Here is an 18,991-nt window from a genome sequence, read left to right on the forward strand (position 1 = left end):
GGCAAGGTCAGGCAGAAACCAACCAAAGCAGCGATGCCCTCTGGGTACACTTGCTTCGACAATATTCCCGAGAATCAAAAATATGCGATATGTGAAAATAAGGTGAACGAGAGTCGAGAAAAGAAGGATGGAAAGAGACAACAATCAAATAAAATAGTAAAATCGGGTGGGACTGAGGGGAGGATTAATCTCTAACAGTATCCCGCTGCAACTGTATAGAGTGCAGCAGCAGTATGTAACAACAAATGCGAGCCAAGGGGAACGAAGTCCGATCACTCCTTCTTAGCCTTTTTCGTCGACTTGGGAACTCGAGCCAACCAGTAAATGCCCACCGCCGCCACAATGTTGAAGGCGATATAGACCCACATCAGGCCAAAGTTCCGCCACGCATCCTTGTAATAGCTGACCACGGAGGCGAGGAAAGTATCCGTATCGCTAATCGTACAGAATTGACAGTTGGATGTGGCGGAGGGATCTTGCAGGTAGCCACCGGCCGTGCTGATGTACGCCTGCATGTATTCCGCGCAGGTTTCATTGTTGGGCGGGTCGAAGGTCAAGTACTCAACGGCCTCGCAAACCGCGGTCGTCCCGGAGATACCGGTGCTCAGCATGGCTGAGATTAAGTATGTGAATGGGGACACGCGGTACATGAAGATCCAGAATCCAGGCATCTCGTCCGGGGTGGCCAACACACCGCAGAAGATCAAACAGAGGGAGAACAACAGCGTCGCGATGTTACCACCGGTTTCAGCCAGCTCAATGCCGGCAATGACCATATGGGCGAATGTGGACGTGAAGAGGAGGAAGACCCAGATCAGAAGGAACATCAGCGCCGAGCGCTCGTTGACGGCGTGGGTGGGCTTCGCATTGTTGTACATGCCGATGGGATAGTACCAACAGACGAACATCAGCACCGCCATCAAGGTATTCCAGGGGAGTTCGACCAGGATGTTAGCGGTCATGAACGCCTGCCACGAGTAGGTCTTCGAGGGCCGTTCCCTGACTTCATACAGCGACCGTTGGGCACAGAAGTGGGGCATGATTTGCTGACAGAGGTTGCCGAAGATGGTCATGAGCATGAAGATGGAAAACATCTGGTTTTGCATGCCTTGGAGTGAATTGCTGGCGTGGAAGAAAGAGAAACCAATGTAGAGCGCGGTCAGGACCGAGAGAGCCGCTTTACTCCAAATATAGGTCGGAGTGCGGTAGTATTGCGCAAACACACGGACAAGACATTCGTAAAGCTGGATGTGGAACGGAGCAGCAAATTCCTGCAGAGCGGCGGGATCGGAGTCGTCCTTGGGGTTGGCGGAGAGGGTAGATCGAAGCTCAGAGAGGTGCTGCTTGACTCCGGTGTACTCGGGGGACTCCCTCCACACCTTGTGCCAGTCAATATCCGTCTTGGATCCCGGCGCAGCGCCAATGACTTCAAGCATCCATTCGGCAGGGTTCTCCCCGTTCTTGAGGGTGTGCGCTCCGTTTCTCTCGAAGTAATTCGACAGGGTCGTCGAGTTCTCGCCGATGTCGCCAAAGTAGATTGTTTTGCCGCCTTTAGCGAGGAAGAGAAGGCGATCAAACCGCTGGAAGAGCATGGCAGAGGGTTGGTGAATGGTGCAAAGGATGGCTTGTCCATGCTGCGTCAGGGTGTCGATGAGATCCAAGATCGACCACGAGGTCTGACTATCGAGACCTGAGGTCGGTTCATCCAGGAAGAGCAAGAGCTGGGGCTTCGCTGCAAGTTCAACACCAATGGTCAAGCGCTTGCGTTGCTCCACGTTCAAGCCTTCTCCGGGCACACCCACGACCGCATCGGCGTAGGTCTCCATTCCCAGCAGCTTGATGACCTCGTCAACGTAATCCAATTTCTCCTGCCGACTGAGGTGCGCGGGCTGACGCAGCAAGGCACTGAACTGAAGGGCTTCACGAACCGTCGAGGTCGAAAGATGCACATCCTGTTGCTGCACATAACCGGTTTTTCTCTGGAAGGATTGATCGCGGGGCTTGCCATCCACCAGCATATCGCCCGTGACGACGCCCATCGTGACCCGAGTGGCCAGGACATCCAACAAGGTGGTCTTACCGGCTCCCGAGACACCCATCAACGCAGTGCACGTTCCCGGCTTAACCCAACCATCGACATGATCCAGAATCCTTCGGTTTTCACCTTTGATGGTGATATCATAGCACACATCCTCCCAATGGAAGATTGCGGTCTGTTTCTGGATCTTGACGTCTGCTCGATCGCCGCCGGCCTCAGTCTGGACGGCGCCACCGGGACCGGGGAGGGCCTCGGCGTCCCCGACTGCAGGAACACTGGACCGATGGCCTCGACGGAACAAGAGCACCTCTCCCTTCGACTTCTGTTCGGAGATGTATTCCGTGCTGACCAGGTAGGTAAAACAAAAGAAGCACATGAAGCCGATCAGGATGCCGAGATTCCGCCATTCATGGCCGGTGGTGTAATTGTAACTTTCCTGGAGATAAGCCGTCCCTGACACGACGGTCGATCCGGCCGTGGAGCCGACCGTGGAGCAAATGCGATAGTCCATGGATACGGAGTCGTAGGAGCCTCCCGATGGAACGATATTCGAACACTCGAATACCCGGCCGGAGAATTCGTTGATGAGGAAGGATTCGAATGCGTAGGCAACGGGGTCGATATAGTTCATCCAACGAGACCACCCAAGCATGTTCCGAGTGGGAATGACGAAACCGGTGTAGATGACCATACCAAGAATGAGGATCGCAGCGGGCACCAGGGCTTGGGAGAGGGAGCGCGACGTGGCCGCGATCGTTCTGAACACCATACTCATGGTGTAGGTGGTGACCACCGAGAACAGCCAGAAGGTGAACACCGCTCCGGCATCGCGACGCAGATTGGTCATGAAGTAGAGAGGCAAGTTGAACGTGATCGAGTTGAGCAGCTTGTAGGGTGTATCGCACAGCATGGAAGCGACGGCTTCGGCGAAGGGGTGGTAAAATGCATATCGTGCTTGTTTCTCCACAATGGGACGTTGAGCGTACAGAGTCAGAATTTCGAGGGCGCTGGAGAAGGCATTGAGCAGAACCGCATAGAACAGCAAGGCGCAGCGTGAGTAGAAACTGGAGGTGTCATCCGCCAGATTGAAGAAGACGGAGGCCACGATCAATGCGATGATGAAGTTTCCAATCAGGGCGGACAAAGTCAAACTCATATCGCCCTTCAGTCTTTGGAAGCCACGGGTCGTGCAGAGAGAAATCTGTTCCCAGACCGAAATGGTATACGGCGATTTCAAACGTTGATGCTTCGCCTGCATTGCCCGTCGCGCGTCCACAAAGGCATCGTACGATGAACCGTGAATGGGATATTGGCTTTCAAACTCGTCGATTTCCTGCAACAGCGCCGCTCGGGCGCGACTCTGCTTCCAGGCCGCTGCGAATTCATCCGGAGTGCGGGGCACGCGGTTCTCAAAACCCGGGCGAACCTGTCTTTCCGATGGCGACGTCAGGGAAGTGAGGAAGTCGGCTGTGGTCTGGCGATCGGGGCACTCGAAGCCCATATCCACAAAGAATTGCTTTGCTTCGGTGGTGGGTCCGAAATAGATCTGTCGTCCCTCATAGAGCACAGTCACCTTCTGAAAGACGTCGTATGCGCTTTGAGGCGCTTGGTAAATCGCAACACAGGCCGCCATGCCGGTATACTTGCTCATCAAGGCGAGATTCTTGCAGAATTCCAGCGCATTCGCGGAATCCAATCCTCGGGTACTGTTATCCCATGCTTGCAGGGGTGCCTGGCTCAGCATAGCCTCCGCGATACTGACCCGCTTTCTCTCACCACCACTCACCCCACGCACGAAGTCGTTGCCGACACGGGTATTGATCGTGTGAGAAAGACCCAGCATCGCCATGACCACGTCTCTCATATGCTTCGCGTACTGTTGTCGGCTGACGCCTTCTAGTCGGTTTCGGGGGGCTCTAGCCTGGGCCGCAAATTGGAGAGTGTCACCCACACTCAGCTGCGGGAAGTGAACGTCGGTCTCGGCATTGTAGATGGCTTCGCCCCTGAACGCGTTGTGCATCTCCTTTGCCGGGATCCCTAGAGGAAGTCCCCCGGGTTAGTATCGCTGGGGACCACAAAGGCGGTGGGAGAAGACATACCCTGGTAATTGAGCACCGATTCTTCGGACATCTCGATTCCATTCATCTCTCCCGTGATGGTCTTGAGGAAGGTCGTACAGCCCGAACCCGGTCGGCCAAGCACCACCAGCATCTCGCCGGATTTGACCAGCCCGTCGAAATCTCGCAGAATCTGAATCTTCTGCATCTTGGCACCAATGAGCTTGCGGAACATGGTTCCGAATTCCAGCAGCGAATTGAGGACATCCTTTTGGTAGTCGGTGGGTGAGCCGTAGCCGTGAACGCTCAAGTTCTTGAAAGCCACACCGGCAGTTCGGTCGGGGTAGCGCTCGGGATCCCGCGTACGAATGGCGAGGAGCATCTTGATCCAATCCCTGACTCGGAAGTTTGGACTGTGCGGATTCAGCGTCGACTCAGGGTCGGTATTGACGAAGGGATTCTCGAGGTCGGCTTTCGTCGAGTAGCGAGTCGACTGCCGGGTCAGGCGCCGGGCGAGATCCCCGACCCGAGCCTCCATCTTCTCATCTCGTCCTTGAAGTGTGGCATCGTCTTCACTGGCTTCATGGTCGAGGTTCTCTGCTCCTGACGGCTGGTCGTCATGGTAGGTCGGTCCTCCATGTTGTGAAGGCAAGTTGTGACTGACCACATCCTGCGCGCGGCCGGCGTTGGTGTTGGCTGTAGCGACAAACGACATGTTGGGAACACAGATTGCCTATCAGGATCTGGGATTGCGTAGGTTGACCGTGATGGTGACAAGCACCCCGACGAGCGAAAAGGGGTGCTCGAAGGTATGGCGGATGCCTCTGGTGTCCAAGAGGCCCACGTCAGGTGCTTGGTCCTTTATCTTTGCAGATAAGCCACCAATATTAATCTTGAATATAGATCAACTGATTGCACGTTCGTGAAGGATAAGCCAGACCGGTGAAGGTGGGGGGTGGGGGTTTTGCGAAGGGTGAGCTAGATATACATAGTCAAGAGAGGCGCAGATTCTAGAACGGCCCGCTTGCGGAGCGTTGACAACCCGATCGTGTTAAGTCATCGTGCAGGAGGAACCTCCGGGGAGCCGAGCGAGATTGAAGAAGCCGGGCATAATGTCAGAAATAGTGAAACATATTGCCCATGATCAGTGCCAGCAGGGCGCACGCAGTGAGTCTCCGGCATCCGGACCAACCACAAGAAAAAGAACTAGGGTCAGAAGGGGTGGGGAAAGGCGTCTCTAGAACCCGAGCTAAAATTGAATGAACGTCCGGGAGCCGAAAAAGAAAGATGCCTGTCTGTCGGTCGGGACTTGGGGAGATGGTTGGACCCACAAGGCTCAGCTCTTATCAAAAAAGTGGAAGAAGGTATGTAGGCTGAGCGTGCATGCACTTCCATCTGCCGACTGACCATGAGGTTGGTTGGTTTTCCATCAGCCAACGAGGTGGTAATTAGTCAGATGTTGAATGAGAAGACACAGGATGTGGGCCATGAAAGCATGATTGACTGACTGGTCTCATGCAGCAAGAGACGGTGTGTGAATCGAGTGAACTGAGATGAAGGGGGAAGATGGATGGATGGAGATGAAGTGGAGAAAGACGGAGGGAGGCAGAAGATGATCGGCAGCCCATCGGTCCGGAGAAAATACTGTATCATTACCGTACCAGAACCCACCGCCCTGGGGGTTCTGCCCAACATCCGGCCTCCGAAGCACCCATTATGGATTAGTGTAGTGGCCAAGAACTTGAATGATTGGTGTATCCATTCACAACGCTGGCTTAGTCATGCGGGTTGAAATTTTGGATTCCGGGTGATACCAGAGTGTCAATGCTGCCCACTGTTCAGGGGGGGATTCAAGCTGATCAAGTAAAGTAGACAGTGGAGTCATGTTTCTAGCCATGCTCAATGCCTACCATGACCATTCCTTCTCCTCTTCTTCTTCTTCTGCCTCGACCTCCATGTCTTCCACCAGAGAGCCATCCCTCTCTCAATCTCGCCACGAGCATCATGAGTTGCTCAAAAAGCGCAAGGTATGTAATGAGTGCAGATGAGTGCAAATCACGAGTCGGACAACGATAGACATGTCTAATCCTCGATGAACCAGGCATGTGAAGCTTGTCGTCGCAGCAAGACCAAATGCGATGCCTCCGCCAACTCCCGCTGCTCCCGATGCGAGAAGATGGGCATCTCCTGCACCCGCAACGAACAGCGATATCGAACAATCCTGCGACGGTGGGTCGCCCGCCCCCCCCCCCCCGCATCATCATCCGAAAAGGCACGAGCACTGATCGGTTGCATTCAGAGAGGCAATGATCAATCACCTGGAAGGGAAGCTCGAGCGGTTGGAAACTCATCTGAACAGCATTTTCAACGTGGGGGAGCTCAGTCCGATCCCGGACACACCACCACCGGGGGAGACTGGGCCACCGGCTCTGGCAAGCACTGATCCCGGGTCAGAGGATTTCGACGATTCCGAGACTGAAGATCCGTCCGCGCAACAGGAGCCAGCCTCTGCCAGCCTACCCTTGAATCCTGTGGTTCCATCCATGCATGGCCAGTATACTGCCGGGATCCTTGGAGAGACACCGTGTTTCTACATTCCACGGTGCATCAGTGACACCGGTGCAGGCTGTAAGTGGGCAAGCCCGTTGAACCTGGTCCCTTCACTAACCAAGAAGCTCAGGTTTCTCTGTCTCGACGGAGGAAGGTCTGGACTGGGTCTCACGAAAAGCGGGCCCGAGTCATCTGGATCTGCTGCTGGGCAGTATGACCTCCGTACCCGAGTTGACCACGTTTTTGCCGCCCAGGAAGCTGTTCGGCCCGTTCCCACGAGGAGAGCTCTTGACCCAGCTGCTGCAGGATTACATGGAGTACTTCAATGTGACCTTCCCGATCTTCACCCGAGCCGAGATTGACTCGCTGTTTGCCGACAATTACGCCGATCCTCAACTGCACGGCCCCGGCCGATGGACCAGCATCCAGGTGATTTTGGCTGTCGCATATCTGCTCCCCGGCTCACGAGGGCAGCCGGATCATCAGGTCAGTGCGCTGTTCATGAAGGGGGCCATGCAAACCATCAATGAGCTTCTGCTAGCTCCCCCGGATCTATGGGCATGCAAGTCCATTGTAGTGATGGCCGTTGGCTTCCTGGCGATGGCGGCTGGGCATCCTTGCAGTTCTCTCATCTCCATTGCGGTTCAGATCAGCAATCAACTCGGGCTGGGCAAAACCGCCGCACAGGCTGGGCTGTCGCCCGACCAGGTACAACACCAGCGGTTGCTGTTCTGGATGGTCTGTGCCGTCGATATAGAGTATGGATCGTCCTCCTCTTCTCTGCTCTTTCTTCGTCTCGACGCTGACTCCGCCAGAATCTCCTATCGATTTGGACTCCCGCCGGCCCAGAAAGAAGACATTGTTGGTGAGGCGGCACCTATCGACTCCCCGTCAAGCGCCTACAGCGTGCCCATCAAGGACGAATCGGGCACCTTCAATCTGTTCGATTGCTCGGTTGAGCTGGTGCAGATCAGGAGCCAGATCATCCGACAGCTGTATCTAACTTCGGCTGCCAATCAATCGTTTGATCAGTTGCTCGCTGTGGCGGGGGACTTTGACCAACGATTACAGACCTGGCTGAAGAAGATCCCCTACGACTATCGGCCGGACGCGGGCGCGCCTCCACCGTTCCGCAACTTGCCGGGGTGGTCAACCCTGCTGTTCATCCATTACACCTACTATGACTGCATGATCGCCATCCACTCGTTGATCGCCATGAGAGGAGTGGATTCCGCCCAGGATCTGATCAGCACCCACAGCCCCCCGGTCCTCGCCGGATTCTCCAACAATCCTCGGGTCTTGCTGTCGACCTCGCTGACATCCCGAGCCGCAAGAGCATCTCTCGCGCTGATGAAGTATTTGCCTGCCGATGACATTCACCTCGGGTAAGATCGCTCCTCGCTTCCGGTCGTTGCCACCTCCCCGTCTGACAGATGCGCAGGATCGCTTACCACTACCCTTCGGTGGCGATGAAGACGCTTGCCTCGAGCATCATACGCAGCCCTCGGCCTGCTGCAGAGGTCTACAGCTTGCGAATGCTGTATCAAGCGGAGTCGTACCTCTCGCAAAAGGCTCGGGATTCCCCCCTCGAAGCGATCCGGCGCCTGTGGAAGGTCTGCACCGACTGCTGCGCGGTCGCTCAGCGCGCCGTAGATTCTGCGTGATGCGCCGCTGGGCACCCTGCTTACTCCCGGATCATGACATATGCTTGATTCATGGTCCGCTCCTAGCGTGGCCGAGCAATGCCCGGGGCCCCTCAATGGCATTCCTGCGAGATCATGCCGCTTCCATCCCCTGGAGAGGAGAAGCGTCGACAGCCTAGTGTCCGGCGCAAGGGGGCGGGCTACTGACCCAGGGTCATCGACTGGCCTGCGATGGCCCAGCTCCTCCTGCCAGGGACAGTGTCTGCCTCGCTCCCCGCGTCATGTCGGGTTCCTTGTTTATGGGAAAGCAAGGGCAATTACCGAGCCCCACCAGCGCCCATAAAGGGCGCTTTCCCCCCACGCGAAGTGCCCAAGGCTGTCGACCCTCCGGCCATTGCACCAACCCATCCAGCGCACAGATGAAGTTCACACTCCCCGCCTTTCTCTTCCTCGCGGCCGTGGTCGCTGCGGAATCTGTCCTCGACTATAGCGACGGAATTCCTCTCTGCTGCAGCAACACCGACAAGATCGAAGAAGCCGGCGACGATGTCATCCAGCAAGTCACCAGTGCGTTTGTCGGGGCGGGCGGCGGTGCCTGGGACTTGGGTGATCGGGTTGCTGGAGAATGTAAGCGACCCTCGACCTGGGGTGGTGATGTATCAAGGGATGCGGAAGGGGTGCTGACGGAGACTGAATGGATAGGTGTGCCCGCATTCCCGACGGACTGGAGCTACGAGCGTGCGAACTGCACCGATGGGCTGAAGCCTGTCTATTGCAAGAAGCATGCGCACTGGACTGTAAGTGTTTCGGACGACGATTGCGCGAGCGAGTCATGGAAACTAGTCGACTGATGTGGTGCAGTTGACCTTGAATGGGACTTCGGTGTCCCGCAACGTTCACGGCCAGTGTCACCTGTAAGGGACCGGTCGACTTTGCGAGGCGGAGTAAAACGAGTCCTTGCACTCCTTGCTTGGAAACATGTGCATAAAGATGCTTATCAATATTATGCATGATGAAAATCATTTCCCGATGCTCGAGATACTATGGAAGCTGCGTAGGAAACCACCCGCCGATAAAAGGAGAGGGAGCCAATCAGCGGGCGATCAGAGATAAGATAAGCAGGCCGACAGCGGATCCCCCCGTCCAATCAGAGGAGACTCAATCATCTATGCGATAAGCCCAGCATCTGGTCTTTTGCCTGGAAAACAACCATCACTTTGGGCTGGAGTTCATCTACACCGTTGTTTGCACAGATTGACGGAGCATCAACCTCAGTATCCAAGTGTTGTATTCAAAACAAATTCATCTGCGCTGAGCATCCGCAGCATTTGCCGGAGAGCCGATCTGGTGCCAAGCAGCGCTCTTTGCGGGGGTGGGGTACCTTAGCCTTGAGCCTTAAATGGTCGCATTCCCCCGGATTTCTCCTGTCTCTGACTTTCCTCCGGGAATCTCCCAGACCTGCATTGCGAATTGAAAGATCAGAGCACCATGTCGGTGGCTCATTCTACGCGACCAGTCCCACCCTTCCAGCCCTTTCAGTGTGCTACCTGTCACAGCCGTTTCACCAGGCATGAGAACCTCAAGCGCCATGCTGCCTTGCATTCGCGTGCCTCGGGCGAGATCTCGCTCGCCTGTGGCCTTTGTAGCGCGACCTTTTCCCGTGCTGATCTGCGTAGTCGGCATATGAAGCGAAAGCACCCAGAGCACAGCAAGCGACGGACGACGCGAAAACGAGAAGGGAGACTGGATGGAGACCAGCCATGGTCTATGCATCGAATGCAGCTTTCTGGCGATGAGGGCGAGACAGCTAGACGAGTTTCTCAAAAAGGTCAAGTTAATTAGTACTTGAATTATTTAAACTAGACTAGAATATACTATCTAAAGTATTATTCTTAGAGCCTCTATCTCCTTCTTCTCATCAACATAGCCCAACGTCCGAGAAGAAATCACTCTACAGATTAAGCTCTGTTGAGATATCTCTATTAGTCAGCTCACCTAGAATAACTATCAGAGAATTAGTATCTATTGAACCAGTAGATCCGTCACAGTTGTAAACTATTTTTTAAGTATATCATCTACTTTCTATCTTTAACACCACCCAAGCGTCTTTCTATCTAATTCTTAGTATTCTCAATCTTGTATACTAGTATAGTAAGAATCTAGAGTATAATAATCTTACCAGCTTAGAGACTATCTTATCTACATAGTACTTCCATCAGACTCTTCTTCTTAGCTAGAAGACTAATATTCTTGACAACCCCTCACATTTAACTACTATTCAAGTATATTTACTACTCCAACTCTGCATTATGATATATCTCTACAGTAAGACCTCTATCCAAACTCTCAAGATCTATACAGCCATAATCTCCCTTACCTAATTAATAGACCTAATATAACCCCCTATTAACCTCTCCCTAACTATAATCTTTGTCAGTGGACTTTTGCAACTGTGCTGTGGGTGGGTGAAGGCTACACTTCACAGTGGCTTGTTTGATTTCACTGGTGGCGGTTTGGCCGGCGCAGAAGACGAGGTCGGGGACTTTGACTGCTGGGCCTGTGCGGGGTTAGATCTGGGCTTGGGCTAGGGTCGGATTTGGGGTCGGGGGGAGGGTACAGTTGTGAGGTTTGGTGGGGAACTTTGCGCTGGAGATGAGTTGGCGGGACATTTTGGTTGTGGCGGGAGAAGAAAAGCTTATGGCCTTGGGTGGAAGGGGTTGAGTGGATGGGATTAAAGCTTGAAGCATAATGGTTCAGGGTCAGGTACCATCTTGAGAACCATTTAAATGTGGTGATGTTCTTCCCCTCGTGTGCCAAGGGAGGGAGGGAGGAGCTCCTCCAGGTGCCAAGAGTGGGAGGAGCTCCTCCCTCCTTCCCTCCCTCCCTCCCATTCTCTATCAAGATAGGGTTTTCGGTCTTGGCGGAGCTCCGATACTCATGAGGAGCTCGAACAGGGGTTGATAGGTATGATCGGTTTGCGTGATGAATTGCAATTCCATCTCGTATGACGGGGAGGAACCATTCATCTCGACATCCGATCACGCATTATAAAGGACTACCTTGCGGCTGAGAGACCAAACCACCTCTTGTGTCGTACTGTACACCGCAAACTGACATCTCACAAGCTACGAATATCCTATTTGCAGACAAAAATGGCACCCACCGCTGCATTCAACCCCCCATCCCCAACGCTGGCCGGCAAACCGTCCGTGCCCGTTTGGATCCCCCCTCCAGTCACCCAGGAGAAGCACAACTCTGCCGAGCTCAAGTCCATCGATCTGTCCCTGCTCGACTCGGAGGACCCGGCCGTCGTCGAGGAGCTCATCCAGAAAGTCAAGGTCGCCATCCGCGATGACGGCTTCCTGTTTTTTCGAGAACTACGGAGTCTCTCTGGAGCAGGTAAGACGACGACCAACCCACCCCCTCCACGCAGCCGCGCCACTGACCCCCTCCCAGCTCCACCGTCAATTCGCCCTCGCGCAGTACTTATACAACAACATCAGTGAAGAGGATAAAGAACGCCTCCTGTTTCACCCGGAGACGGGCGTCTGGTCCGGCTACAAGCACCCCTACGGCTTCAAGGTAGACATACAACCCCCTCTCCCAAATCCCCCCCCTTTCTCTCCATGACTCAACCATCGACAGCGCCACCGTCGTCCCCCCGACGGCATCGAACAATTCAACTGGTACACCCCGGAGTGGGAATCCCCGAGCACGCGCGTCCCCCACTGCCTGCACCCCTTCATAGACGAAATCTCCGCCTTCTGCACCTACCTCACGCAATCCGTCAACCGACGGCTCCTCACCCTCTTCTCGCGCGTCCTCGAACTCCCCGACGATTACCTGTGGACGCACGTGCAGTCGCATGGCAGCTCCACCGGCGAGGGCTTCTTCGGACATGCCCTCTTCCGCCCTCCCCCGCAGGAAACCCTGTCGCGCTCCAAGGGGATCAAGATGCACGGACACACGGACTTTGGACTGACCATCCTGCTGTTCAGCGTTCCCGTCTCGTGTCTGCAGATCTGGGGCCGCGACGAGCAGTGGTACTACGTGCCCTACCGGCCGGGCGCGCTGGTGGTGAATCTCGGGGATACGCTGGAGATTGTCTCCGGGGGGGCATTTCAAGGCGACCCGCCATCGTGTTTAATAGTTCGGTGGGGGGGTTGCGGATGGGGCCTGCGTCCGGTGAGTTTTTGCCACGTTGGGGGGAGTGGTTCTAGGGTTGGAGGGAATCGAATGTGCTTGCTAATCTTTCCTGGTTGTTGCTTTCTAGAGTCGCCACTAATTCAGCGTGAGGGCTGTGTCGAGGAGCAAGGGGTTTATAAGGAGTTCAAGAACCTCACGGTGCAGGGCAAGTTGGTCCCCACCAACCGCGAGTGGCGGGAGATCCAGATCGCGACGTGTACGGATCCGACGTATTCGGTGCGTAATGCGGTGGGGGCGGAGCAGGTGGTGATTGAGGGGAAAATTATGCATCAGAGAGAATATATGGGGGTCAAGGTAGTTTTGCCGGTGTAGATGGAGCGTGTGAGGAGGCAGATGGAGCTCATACGCAAAAATCCCCTGCACAGGAATGACAAACAGACTGGTGAACCAACCAAGCTCATATATTTCAACTAAACCAGACTCACCCTCCTCCGGAGCCATAGACTAAAGAGCAACCATGTAGCCTGAACATCCAACCCCCAACCCCTTAATCAATCACAGTCACCACATCCGCCAAAGCCGTACAATTCACCGGCAAATCCAACGTGGGCCGCGTCTCCCCGGTCATCAACGAGGTACTATAATTATACGTGGGACTCAACATCATGATCTGCCCCACGGTCGTCCCATACTCCTCCGCGAGATCCTCGTACACCCCAAACGTCAAGGTGAAGGGGGTGATGGCGCAGGAACTCGGCTCGCACAGCGGCACCTTCACGAACTGGCCCACCTCCAGCAGATCGGTCGCGGAGGCATCGTTGCCCGAGGTGTTGCCCATCAGCGCCTCGGTGGTGATGTTCAGCCGCCGCGCGATGACCTCGTAGGTGTCGCCATGGACCGTGTAGTAGAGGCGGGGCCCGCCGTTGATGCAGGTCCTGGTGCGGGTGATGTTGGGGAGGAGGCAGGATTCGTTGTCCGGGGGCTGCGAGGTGCACTCCAGGGGCGGGATGACGATGGTTTGGCCCACGTTCGGGATGATGGTCACATCGGCCATGAGGTTGTAGCGGCCGATGTCGCAGATGCTTCGGTTGGCTCGCTGGGCGACCTCCGCGATGGTGGTACCTTCGACGGTGATCGGATAGAGGGTGAAGTTGGCGGTGGTGGTGTTGCAGGTTGGGGAGAGGGCGGTGGTGGTTTGGGTGAAGAGGGTGGTGGTGGCCAACATGGCCATCTTGGCGAGAGAATGCATAATGAGTGGAGTGATTGGGCAGAGGAGTGAAGGGTGCCACTGGACTGAGGATTGCGAGGAGATGTTTGTCACTGAAGGATCATTAGGTACAGTGCAAGTTGATGAGCTTTATACCCCTTCCAAGCACCCCCCCCCCCGTGTGGCAGCAATCATGCTTGCCCCCGAGAATGACCCCGTAAGCTCAGTGAGGAGTCCCCTGCCCCTAGCAGAGCAGACGCGTCTGTAGATCACACCCCCCGCGACCTGTTCGCACTGGCGAGTATCTGATCCCTTGGGCCCATTGGCCTGCTGCAACGAATAGTTCACAGCAAGCCAGATCGACAGGTCCAGCCGTCTTCATCTCGGCCTTAACATGCGGGGCGAGGGCGGGGCCTTGCCGGTTCCAGCTAATATCCCCGAGGGGTTTTTTGCCCACTGCAGCAGACCCAATTTGTCGATCAGAGCTCCTCCAGGTGAAGACCTGTGAATAGCTTGCGTTTTCTTGCCGTAGATCACTTGACCCATGTCTCGGCTGGGTCCCGGGACGGGGGCTGCTGTGCGGCGTGAGCCAATTGGAATGAGCTGCGCAGTCGATGACCAAGTGTGAAGAAGTAATGCTCCAACCGTGCAGTGCAGGGCCTCTGACGCAAACTGTGGAAAAGACCCCTCTTCAAGTTCACGCAGGGAGGCAACTGGCGTAAGCTGTCCCCACGTCCGGTGGATCCCCAGCGAGGATGAGGCCCGAGTGCGAGATGGCGGAATAATTCAGCCAAGAGCCTATTGGCTGATCATCATTGCAATCAATGGTAGCTGATGCAGGAGACTTGTTCCCTTCTTCAAAGATAGTTAGCACATAAAAGTCAAGACGAGAAGCAAAACATTCGACCGAAGTTGATGCTTGGCAAAGAAGGCTACCCCCGAAATGCGGAGCTCCGAGGAGGGAGACGGCGGAAAATCCATGGTCCGAAGCTCCGCTGTCGGAAGGACAGAATGTCTCCGACCCGCTTGCGCAGATGCAATGCAATGCACTGCTGCAAAGCATCACCGAGGGGTATAGCTTGGGTAAACAGGTGCAATATAAAGCAATCTATTGTCGGTGGCCACTTTCAGCCACTGTTAGCCCACTTGAAACTGTGTCTCCTACTCGACCCTAGCAGACTCAACCTCGAACAGAGCAAATGGCCGACAGGAACGAGCTCACCACCCTCCTACCGGTCGACATCATGGAGATGCAACTCTCGACCGTCGACCTCCTGACTGCTATGTATGCCTCGCCTGAGGAGCTAGAAATTCCTGCTGCCACGGCTGAGTGTATCGATAAGCTGCGCGCCTGGTGCGAGGACCCCGCCACCGGCGCACCGTCGGGCATCCCGTCTAGCATCTCGCTCTACGTCTCGCTGCCCCTGGCGGACAGCGACAAGAGATTCCAAGTCAACCTGACAATCCCACTGCACGGCACTGAGCCGGACGCGGGGTTCGATCAGCCCCCACCACCAATCTACTCGCTGCGCCCGGATTGGATGTCCAAGGCTGAGGTGGCCCGGCTAGCGGCGGCCTTGCCGACAGATGCGGACGTGTTCGAGGCGCTGACCTACATCCAGGAGGAGGCGCTCCGCTTCCTGGACGCATCCACATCTCCGTCGGCTGCGTCGTCGCAAGCAACCGCCCACACTAGCGGTCCCCTAGTGAGAGTGTGGTTCTACTTCCCCTCCCTGTCCACGCGCGCCAAACGTGACGACCTGGTCAACCACGCGCCGGAGTACTCGCTCACGGGCTTCGTGCTGGCCGGAAAGCCCGGCGTGCTGTGTCTGGAGGGGGTGTCGGCGGATATCGATGCGTATATGAAATTCATCAAGACGCATTCGTGGGGTGATATCCCCAGCCACCAGAAGAAGGTCAGCGAGCGGTTCCGCGAGACTCAGGACGTGCAGCGCGTCTTCTCCGGAATGGAGGAGATCACGGACTCGTTGGGCGAACGGAGTGGGCAGAGGGCCAATCGCGGCGATATGCAGGCGCTAGAGCAGTGGCTTCAGGCCCGGGGCCTTGGGGTGGCTTTTGAGAAGGTCATTTTCTGAACGTCTCCGGTTGCCAGTGCCGGGTTGAGGCAATCGGATCTACTGATTCTTCTTGGTTTGGATCTACCGGTGGCAAACTTGCGCGAGAGCGAAGCAAAGTACCAGCCATCTCTGTCGGCTCTGATCAAAGACTTCTCTTCTCATACTTTTGGTGCATCCGCCCCACCCTCCACCTCGAATATCTGTCGATTTGTGATATGTATCGTCACTATCGGCGGGAAGCATAGGTTGGAGATGCCGGATTTCAGACCTTGCTGAAGAGACAATGCCGTCCGACGATTGCAACGCAAGGGGACCCCTTCATCTATTGTGCCTGCGGTAGGCGAGTATTGACTCGTGGATCCTGACAACAGTTCGGACGTTGAGGGCCTGGATCTGCGCGACTTTGAAGAATCAGGCCTCGTGTGACAGCACGGCGAGTGAGACAAAAAAGTCATCCATAGCTGACTGCGCGTGACAGCCTCAAACGTCTCTGAAAAGTAGCTATAGACGAGTTGCATGCGCATTCATAACATGCTCCGCCAAGAACAATTTACAAGGTCATTAGCAAATCATGTACCACAATAGAGCCGCAGTCGGGAATCCAAGTGCGAGCACACTCGGTGAAACATCAATCAAAGGCGCGAAGGTATGAAACCAAAGGTGGGACGATCCCCCTGGGAGCTATTTGTGTCAAAATATCCAATCGCAAAGGAAAAGAAAGAAACGACCGTCGAAATCAGTATACATGCGAATGTTAGACACCAGTCCAACAAAACCAAGCTCAATTGAACCCCACCGTTGGCATGTAGGTGCCTGGGAAGGAAGGCCAAAGAAACCGAGATCGTCAATCATGTATTGCATGATGATGTTATCCTCCATACCCGTCATCACGTCTGTAACGTACACGGTCGGCATGGCGCTAGGTAACAGGACCGACTGCCACTGATCCGGCAGATTGTACTGCGGTGACTCTGGGAGTAGATGTCCCGTGAACTGCATGGATGGAGGCAACTCTACGAGGACCACCACGTGCACGCTCCCGGGGCTTAGTTCGGTCGACAGCTGGCTGTAGATGCCAACGGACAAGCCCAGCTTGCACAAGATCACGATCGCGTACCAGCAGCTGGTATATGATGAGTTTGGCAGATGCAGACGGGATGGCGAGGAAGGTCGCAACAACTATAGCTGATTTATGTCGTGCAGATAGAAAGCGTCCTCTGGCGAGGTAGGAAGTGGCCCAGCATGAAGGTGGGGAAAGCGTCAAGCTCCATGTGCAAGGCCTCTGTGTCAGTCCGATTGAGCCGGGGTATTGGGGGTTTTCTGTCAGGATCTTCACGCAGGAATTGATGGATTTGGTGTGTCGCATGTTCATATATCACCGGAATATCGAGGATCTGCTGTGTGTCAGCTCGGGCGGACCGGGCCATCACGCCGCTATGCAACATTCACTTGTGGCAAAGATAATAGCAACCCAAAAGAGCGCGTTGTCCGGCCGGGGTCTTGTGGTGCTTCTCCCGTCGGGGGTTGTAGATCTGCCCCGACTGCAGGTGTATCTTAACTGCAGGGCATCTGGGATGGGGAATACCGCTGGCACGGGTCGGACGACTCATGGGTGTTGGTCATCCTGATGGTGCTCGAAGCTGTTTGGCCCATGGGGGCTGACCAGATTATCGATCTGTTCCTGTAGGGCATGGATGCGTGTTTTCCTGCAGGAGCTTTTAATCACGGACAGATCAGGATCCTTGAAGTAGATGGGACGATGCTACCGGGGCCGACTGCTGGGCCGTAAGCTCTCTGGGAGCGAGCACGACTGGGCCAGCCTCGGCTGACATTGGACTTTGAGGCAAACGCAGCGAACACATGCATGGCGGCGTGAAGGTTGCCTCCGGTTCATCTTAACAAGCAATAAACAAGCAATGAAGTCAGTCTGGGGGGGGGATGCAGAATGATAAGCAGAGGGGCGCGTGTGCACAATCCATCCGGAGTAATTGGTCGGTCAGTCACATGATCCAGGTATGCTGTACTTGATTCATAGTGTAGGCACCTCATTCATAAACTGGTGATCAGTGCAGTAGTGCTATACTCCGGGGTAGTGGAGTAGTGGACTATTGTTGTTGTGGTAGTTTCCATGGAAGAGGAACAACATGCTTATACAACTATACTGTGTACTCTCGACGGATCATCCAGGAAGAAAATGAATAACAGCAATTGCACAGACCAGATGTGCGGATATGCCACGTGGATACAAGACAAAAACAACCCGGCAAAAGCCAAAAAGAAATCTCCCAGACTGGGAGTCGAACCCAGGTCTCCCGCGCTTGTTCCTGTTCAGGATTGACAAGCGGAAATCATGACCGTTAGACCATCTAGGAATTGTTGTTTTTTGTTTTCAAAATTGCAATAAATGTATTATTAATCTGAATGCACGAAATCCAGTCTTCAATCCTCTTTTCATGAACCTCTTCGTAACAGTCTATCGAAATATCGAATATCAAATTTCAACTTTTGACTTCTTTGCGTGACAAAGACCTTACTTGATTAGGTATTTGGGAGGTTTTGTGGGAGATCTGCTGATGTCTGCTGGACTATTACCGATTCAAAGATTGCACCAGCATATATATATTTTGAGGTCCGCTCCTACCAACCATTCGGCAAATTAAAAAACCACAAATATACAGCAGACCCTACATACGATGGCAAGCATCACAACACTATACTGCAAGATTAATCAGAGTCCCCAGGACATCGATGGTAGATACAAAGTCGTACGGAGAACAGTCCAGATGTCGCCCTGCGGCATCGGCCTCCTGGCAACAGACCGACCGTCACCGGCTCTCGAGACCATTGAGAAGACGCAATGGCGACAAATATCGCCACCAGCCTGCCTAGTCAACTCCTCATAGATACTGATCTTCCTACTGAGAATCCCTGGACAGCGACTACTGAATAGAGCAGGCTGGACGGGCTTGAGGCTATTGACCTGCAGGTAGCGGAGGCTGATTATGAGATACTATGGCTGGATGCACGGAATACTCTTTTATTGCATGTCTGTTCGTGGGAGCAGAATCTCCAGTCCCGAAGCTGTACATGGTGTAAGACCATAGGGTCTTCACACAACCTTCTGCTGCTGCTGTCTAGCTAGCTACCTATTTTCTGGATAAGTGGCGTGTGAGGACTGTTGATAGTAGTCATTCATCAAGCCTCCGGACTGGGGTCATCCATATTGCGTCGAGAGATAGATATCGCCACCTACCAAGGCATTTCTAGAAAAC

General features: G+C 54.6%; 8 protein-coding genes and 1 non-coding gene across 9 annotated transcripts; 4 read left to right on the forward strand and 5 right to left on the reverse strand.

Annotated features, from left to right (window-relative positions):
- Positions 1-233: 233 nt before the first annotated feature.
- Positions 234-5,178, reverse strand: BP01DRAFT_135335 (pleiotropic drug resistance family ABC transporter). The gene is made up of 2 exons (XM_025570510.1): positions 4,138-5,178; positions 234-4,075 (listed from the first exon to the last, which is right to left on the reverse strand). The coding sequence occupies exons 1-2, from the start codon at positions 4,808-4,810 to the stop codon at positions 273-275; spliced, it is 4,476 nt and encodes a 1,491-aa protein (XP_025428398.1). The 5' UTR covers positions 4,811-5,178; the 3' UTR covers positions 234-272.
- A 1,223-nt stretch (positions 5,179-6,401) lies between these two features.
- Positions 6,402-8,309, forward strand: BP01DRAFT_303297 (fungal specific transcription factor domain-containing protein; the record flags this gene model as incomplete). The annotated part of the gene is made up of 4 exons (XM_025572110.1): positions 6,402-6,727; positions 6,771-7,403; positions 7,461-8,030; positions 8,087-8,309. 4 exons carry the CDS (start codon positions 6,402-6,404, stop codon positions 8,307-8,309), a joined length of 1,752 nt encoding a protein of 583 aa, XP_025428399.1.
- A 148-nt stretch (positions 8,310-8,457) lies between these two features.
- BP01DRAFT_135352 (uncharacterized protein) lies at positions 8,458-9,497 on the forward strand. The gene is made up of 3 exons (XM_025570511.1): positions 8,458-8,915; positions 8,991-9,085; positions 9,150-9,497. Exons 1-3 carry the CDS (start codon positions 8,570-8,572, stop codon positions 9,204-9,206), a joined length of 498 nt encoding a protein of 165 aa, XP_025428400.1. The 5' UTR covers positions 8,458-8,569; the 3' UTR covers positions 9,207-9,497.
- Positions 9,498-9,843: 346 nt separating this feature from the next.
- Positions 9,844-10,118, reverse strand: BP01DRAFT_359504 (uncharacterized protein). The gene has a single exon (XM_025575698.1). The coding sequence runs from the start codon at positions 10,048-10,050 to the stop codon at positions 9,868-9,870; it is 183 nt and encodes a 60-aa protein (XP_025428401.1). The 5' UTR covers positions 10,051-10,118; the 3' UTR covers positions 9,844-9,867.
- A 1,322-nt stretch (positions 10,119-11,440) lies between these two features.
- BP01DRAFT_376289 (Clavaminate synthase-like protein) lies at positions 11,441-12,806 on the forward strand (the record flags this gene model as incomplete). Its single annotated transcript, XM_025576945.1, has 4 exons — positions 11,441-11,626; positions 11,664-11,687; positions 11,745-11,870; positions 11,934-12,806. 4 exons carry the CDS (start codon positions 11,441-11,443, stop codon positions 12,804-12,806), a joined length of 1,209 nt encoding a protein of 402 aa, XP_025428402.1.
- A 175-nt stretch (positions 12,807-12,981) lies between these two features.
- On the reverse strand, positions 12,982-13,659 carry BP01DRAFT_303448 (uncharacterized protein; the record flags this gene model as incomplete). The annotated part of the gene is made up of 1 exon (XM_025572120.1): positions 12,982-13,659. One exon carries the CDS (start codon positions 13,657-13,659, stop codon positions 12,982-12,984), a length of 678 nt encoding a protein of 225 aa, XP_025428403.1.
- Positions 13,660-14,514: 855 nt separating this feature from the next.
- BP01DRAFT_135381 (DUF1115 domain protein) lies at positions 14,515-15,769 on the forward strand. Its single transcript, XM_025570512.1, has one exon. It carries the CDS (start codon positions 14,841-14,843, stop codon positions 15,735-15,737), a length of 897 nt encoding a protein of 298 aa, XP_025428404.1. The 5' UTR covers positions 14,515-14,840; the 3' UTR covers positions 15,738-15,769.
- A 726-nt stretch (positions 15,770-16,495) lies between these two features.
- On the reverse strand, positions 16,496-17,350 carry BP01DRAFT_135383 (uncharacterized protein). Its single transcript, XM_025570513.1, has one exon. It carries the CDS (start codon positions 17,089-17,091, stop codon positions 16,639-16,641), a length of 453 nt encoding a protein of 150 aa, XP_025428405.1. The 5' UTR covers positions 17,092-17,350; the 3' UTR covers positions 16,496-16,638.
- A 651-nt stretch (positions 17,351-18,001) lies between these two features.
- BP01DRAFT_t258 lies at positions 18,002-18,091 on the reverse strand. Its single transcript has one exon. It is a non-coding gene; the product is annotated as a tRNA-Asp (tRNA).
- Between the last annotated feature and the right edge of the window lie 900 nt (positions 18,092-18,991).

Source organism: Aspergillus saccharolyticus (assembly GCF_003184585.1).
Source record: "Aspergillus saccharolyticus JOP 1030-1 unplaced genomic scaffold BP01scaffold_35, whole genome shotgun sequence".
Lineage (NCBI taxonomy): Eukaryota > Fungi > Ascomycota > Eurotiomycetes > Eurotiales > Aspergillaceae > Aspergillus > Aspergillus saccharolyticus.

Coding starts and splice junctions, on each gene's coding strand:
- BP01DRAFT_135335 (XM_025570510.1), bottom strand. CDS start 4,810: ATGTCGTTTGTCGCTACAGCCAACACCAACGCCGGCCGCGCGCAGGAT. Junction 4,076..4,137: donor ATCGGTGCTCAATTACCAGG/GTATGTCTTCTC, acceptor GACTTCCTCTAG/GGATCCCGGCAAAGGAGATG.
- BP01DRAFT_359504 (XM_025575698.1), bottom strand. CDS start 10,050: ATGGCTGGTCTCCATCCAGTCTCCCTTCTCGTTTTCGCGTCGTCCGTC.
- BP01DRAFT_135352 (XM_025570511.1), top strand. CDS start 8,570: ATGTCGGGTTCCTTGTTTATGGGAAAGCAAGGGCAATTACCGAGCCCC. Junction 8,916..8,990: donor TGATCGGGTTGCTGGAGAAT/GTAAGCGACCCT, acceptor CTGAATGGATAG/GTGTGCCCGCATTCCCGACG. Junction 9,086..9,149: donor AGAAGCATGCGCACTGGACT/GTAAGTGTTTCG, acceptor GATGTGGTGCAG/TTGACCTTGAATGGGACTTC.
- BP01DRAFT_135381 (XM_025570512.1), top strand. CDS start 14,841: ATGGCCGACAGGAACGAGCTCACCACCCTCCTACCGGTCGACATCATG.
- BP01DRAFT_135383 (XM_025570513.1), bottom strand. CDS start 17,091: ATGAACATGCGACACACCAAATCCATCAATTCCTGCGTGAAGATCCTG.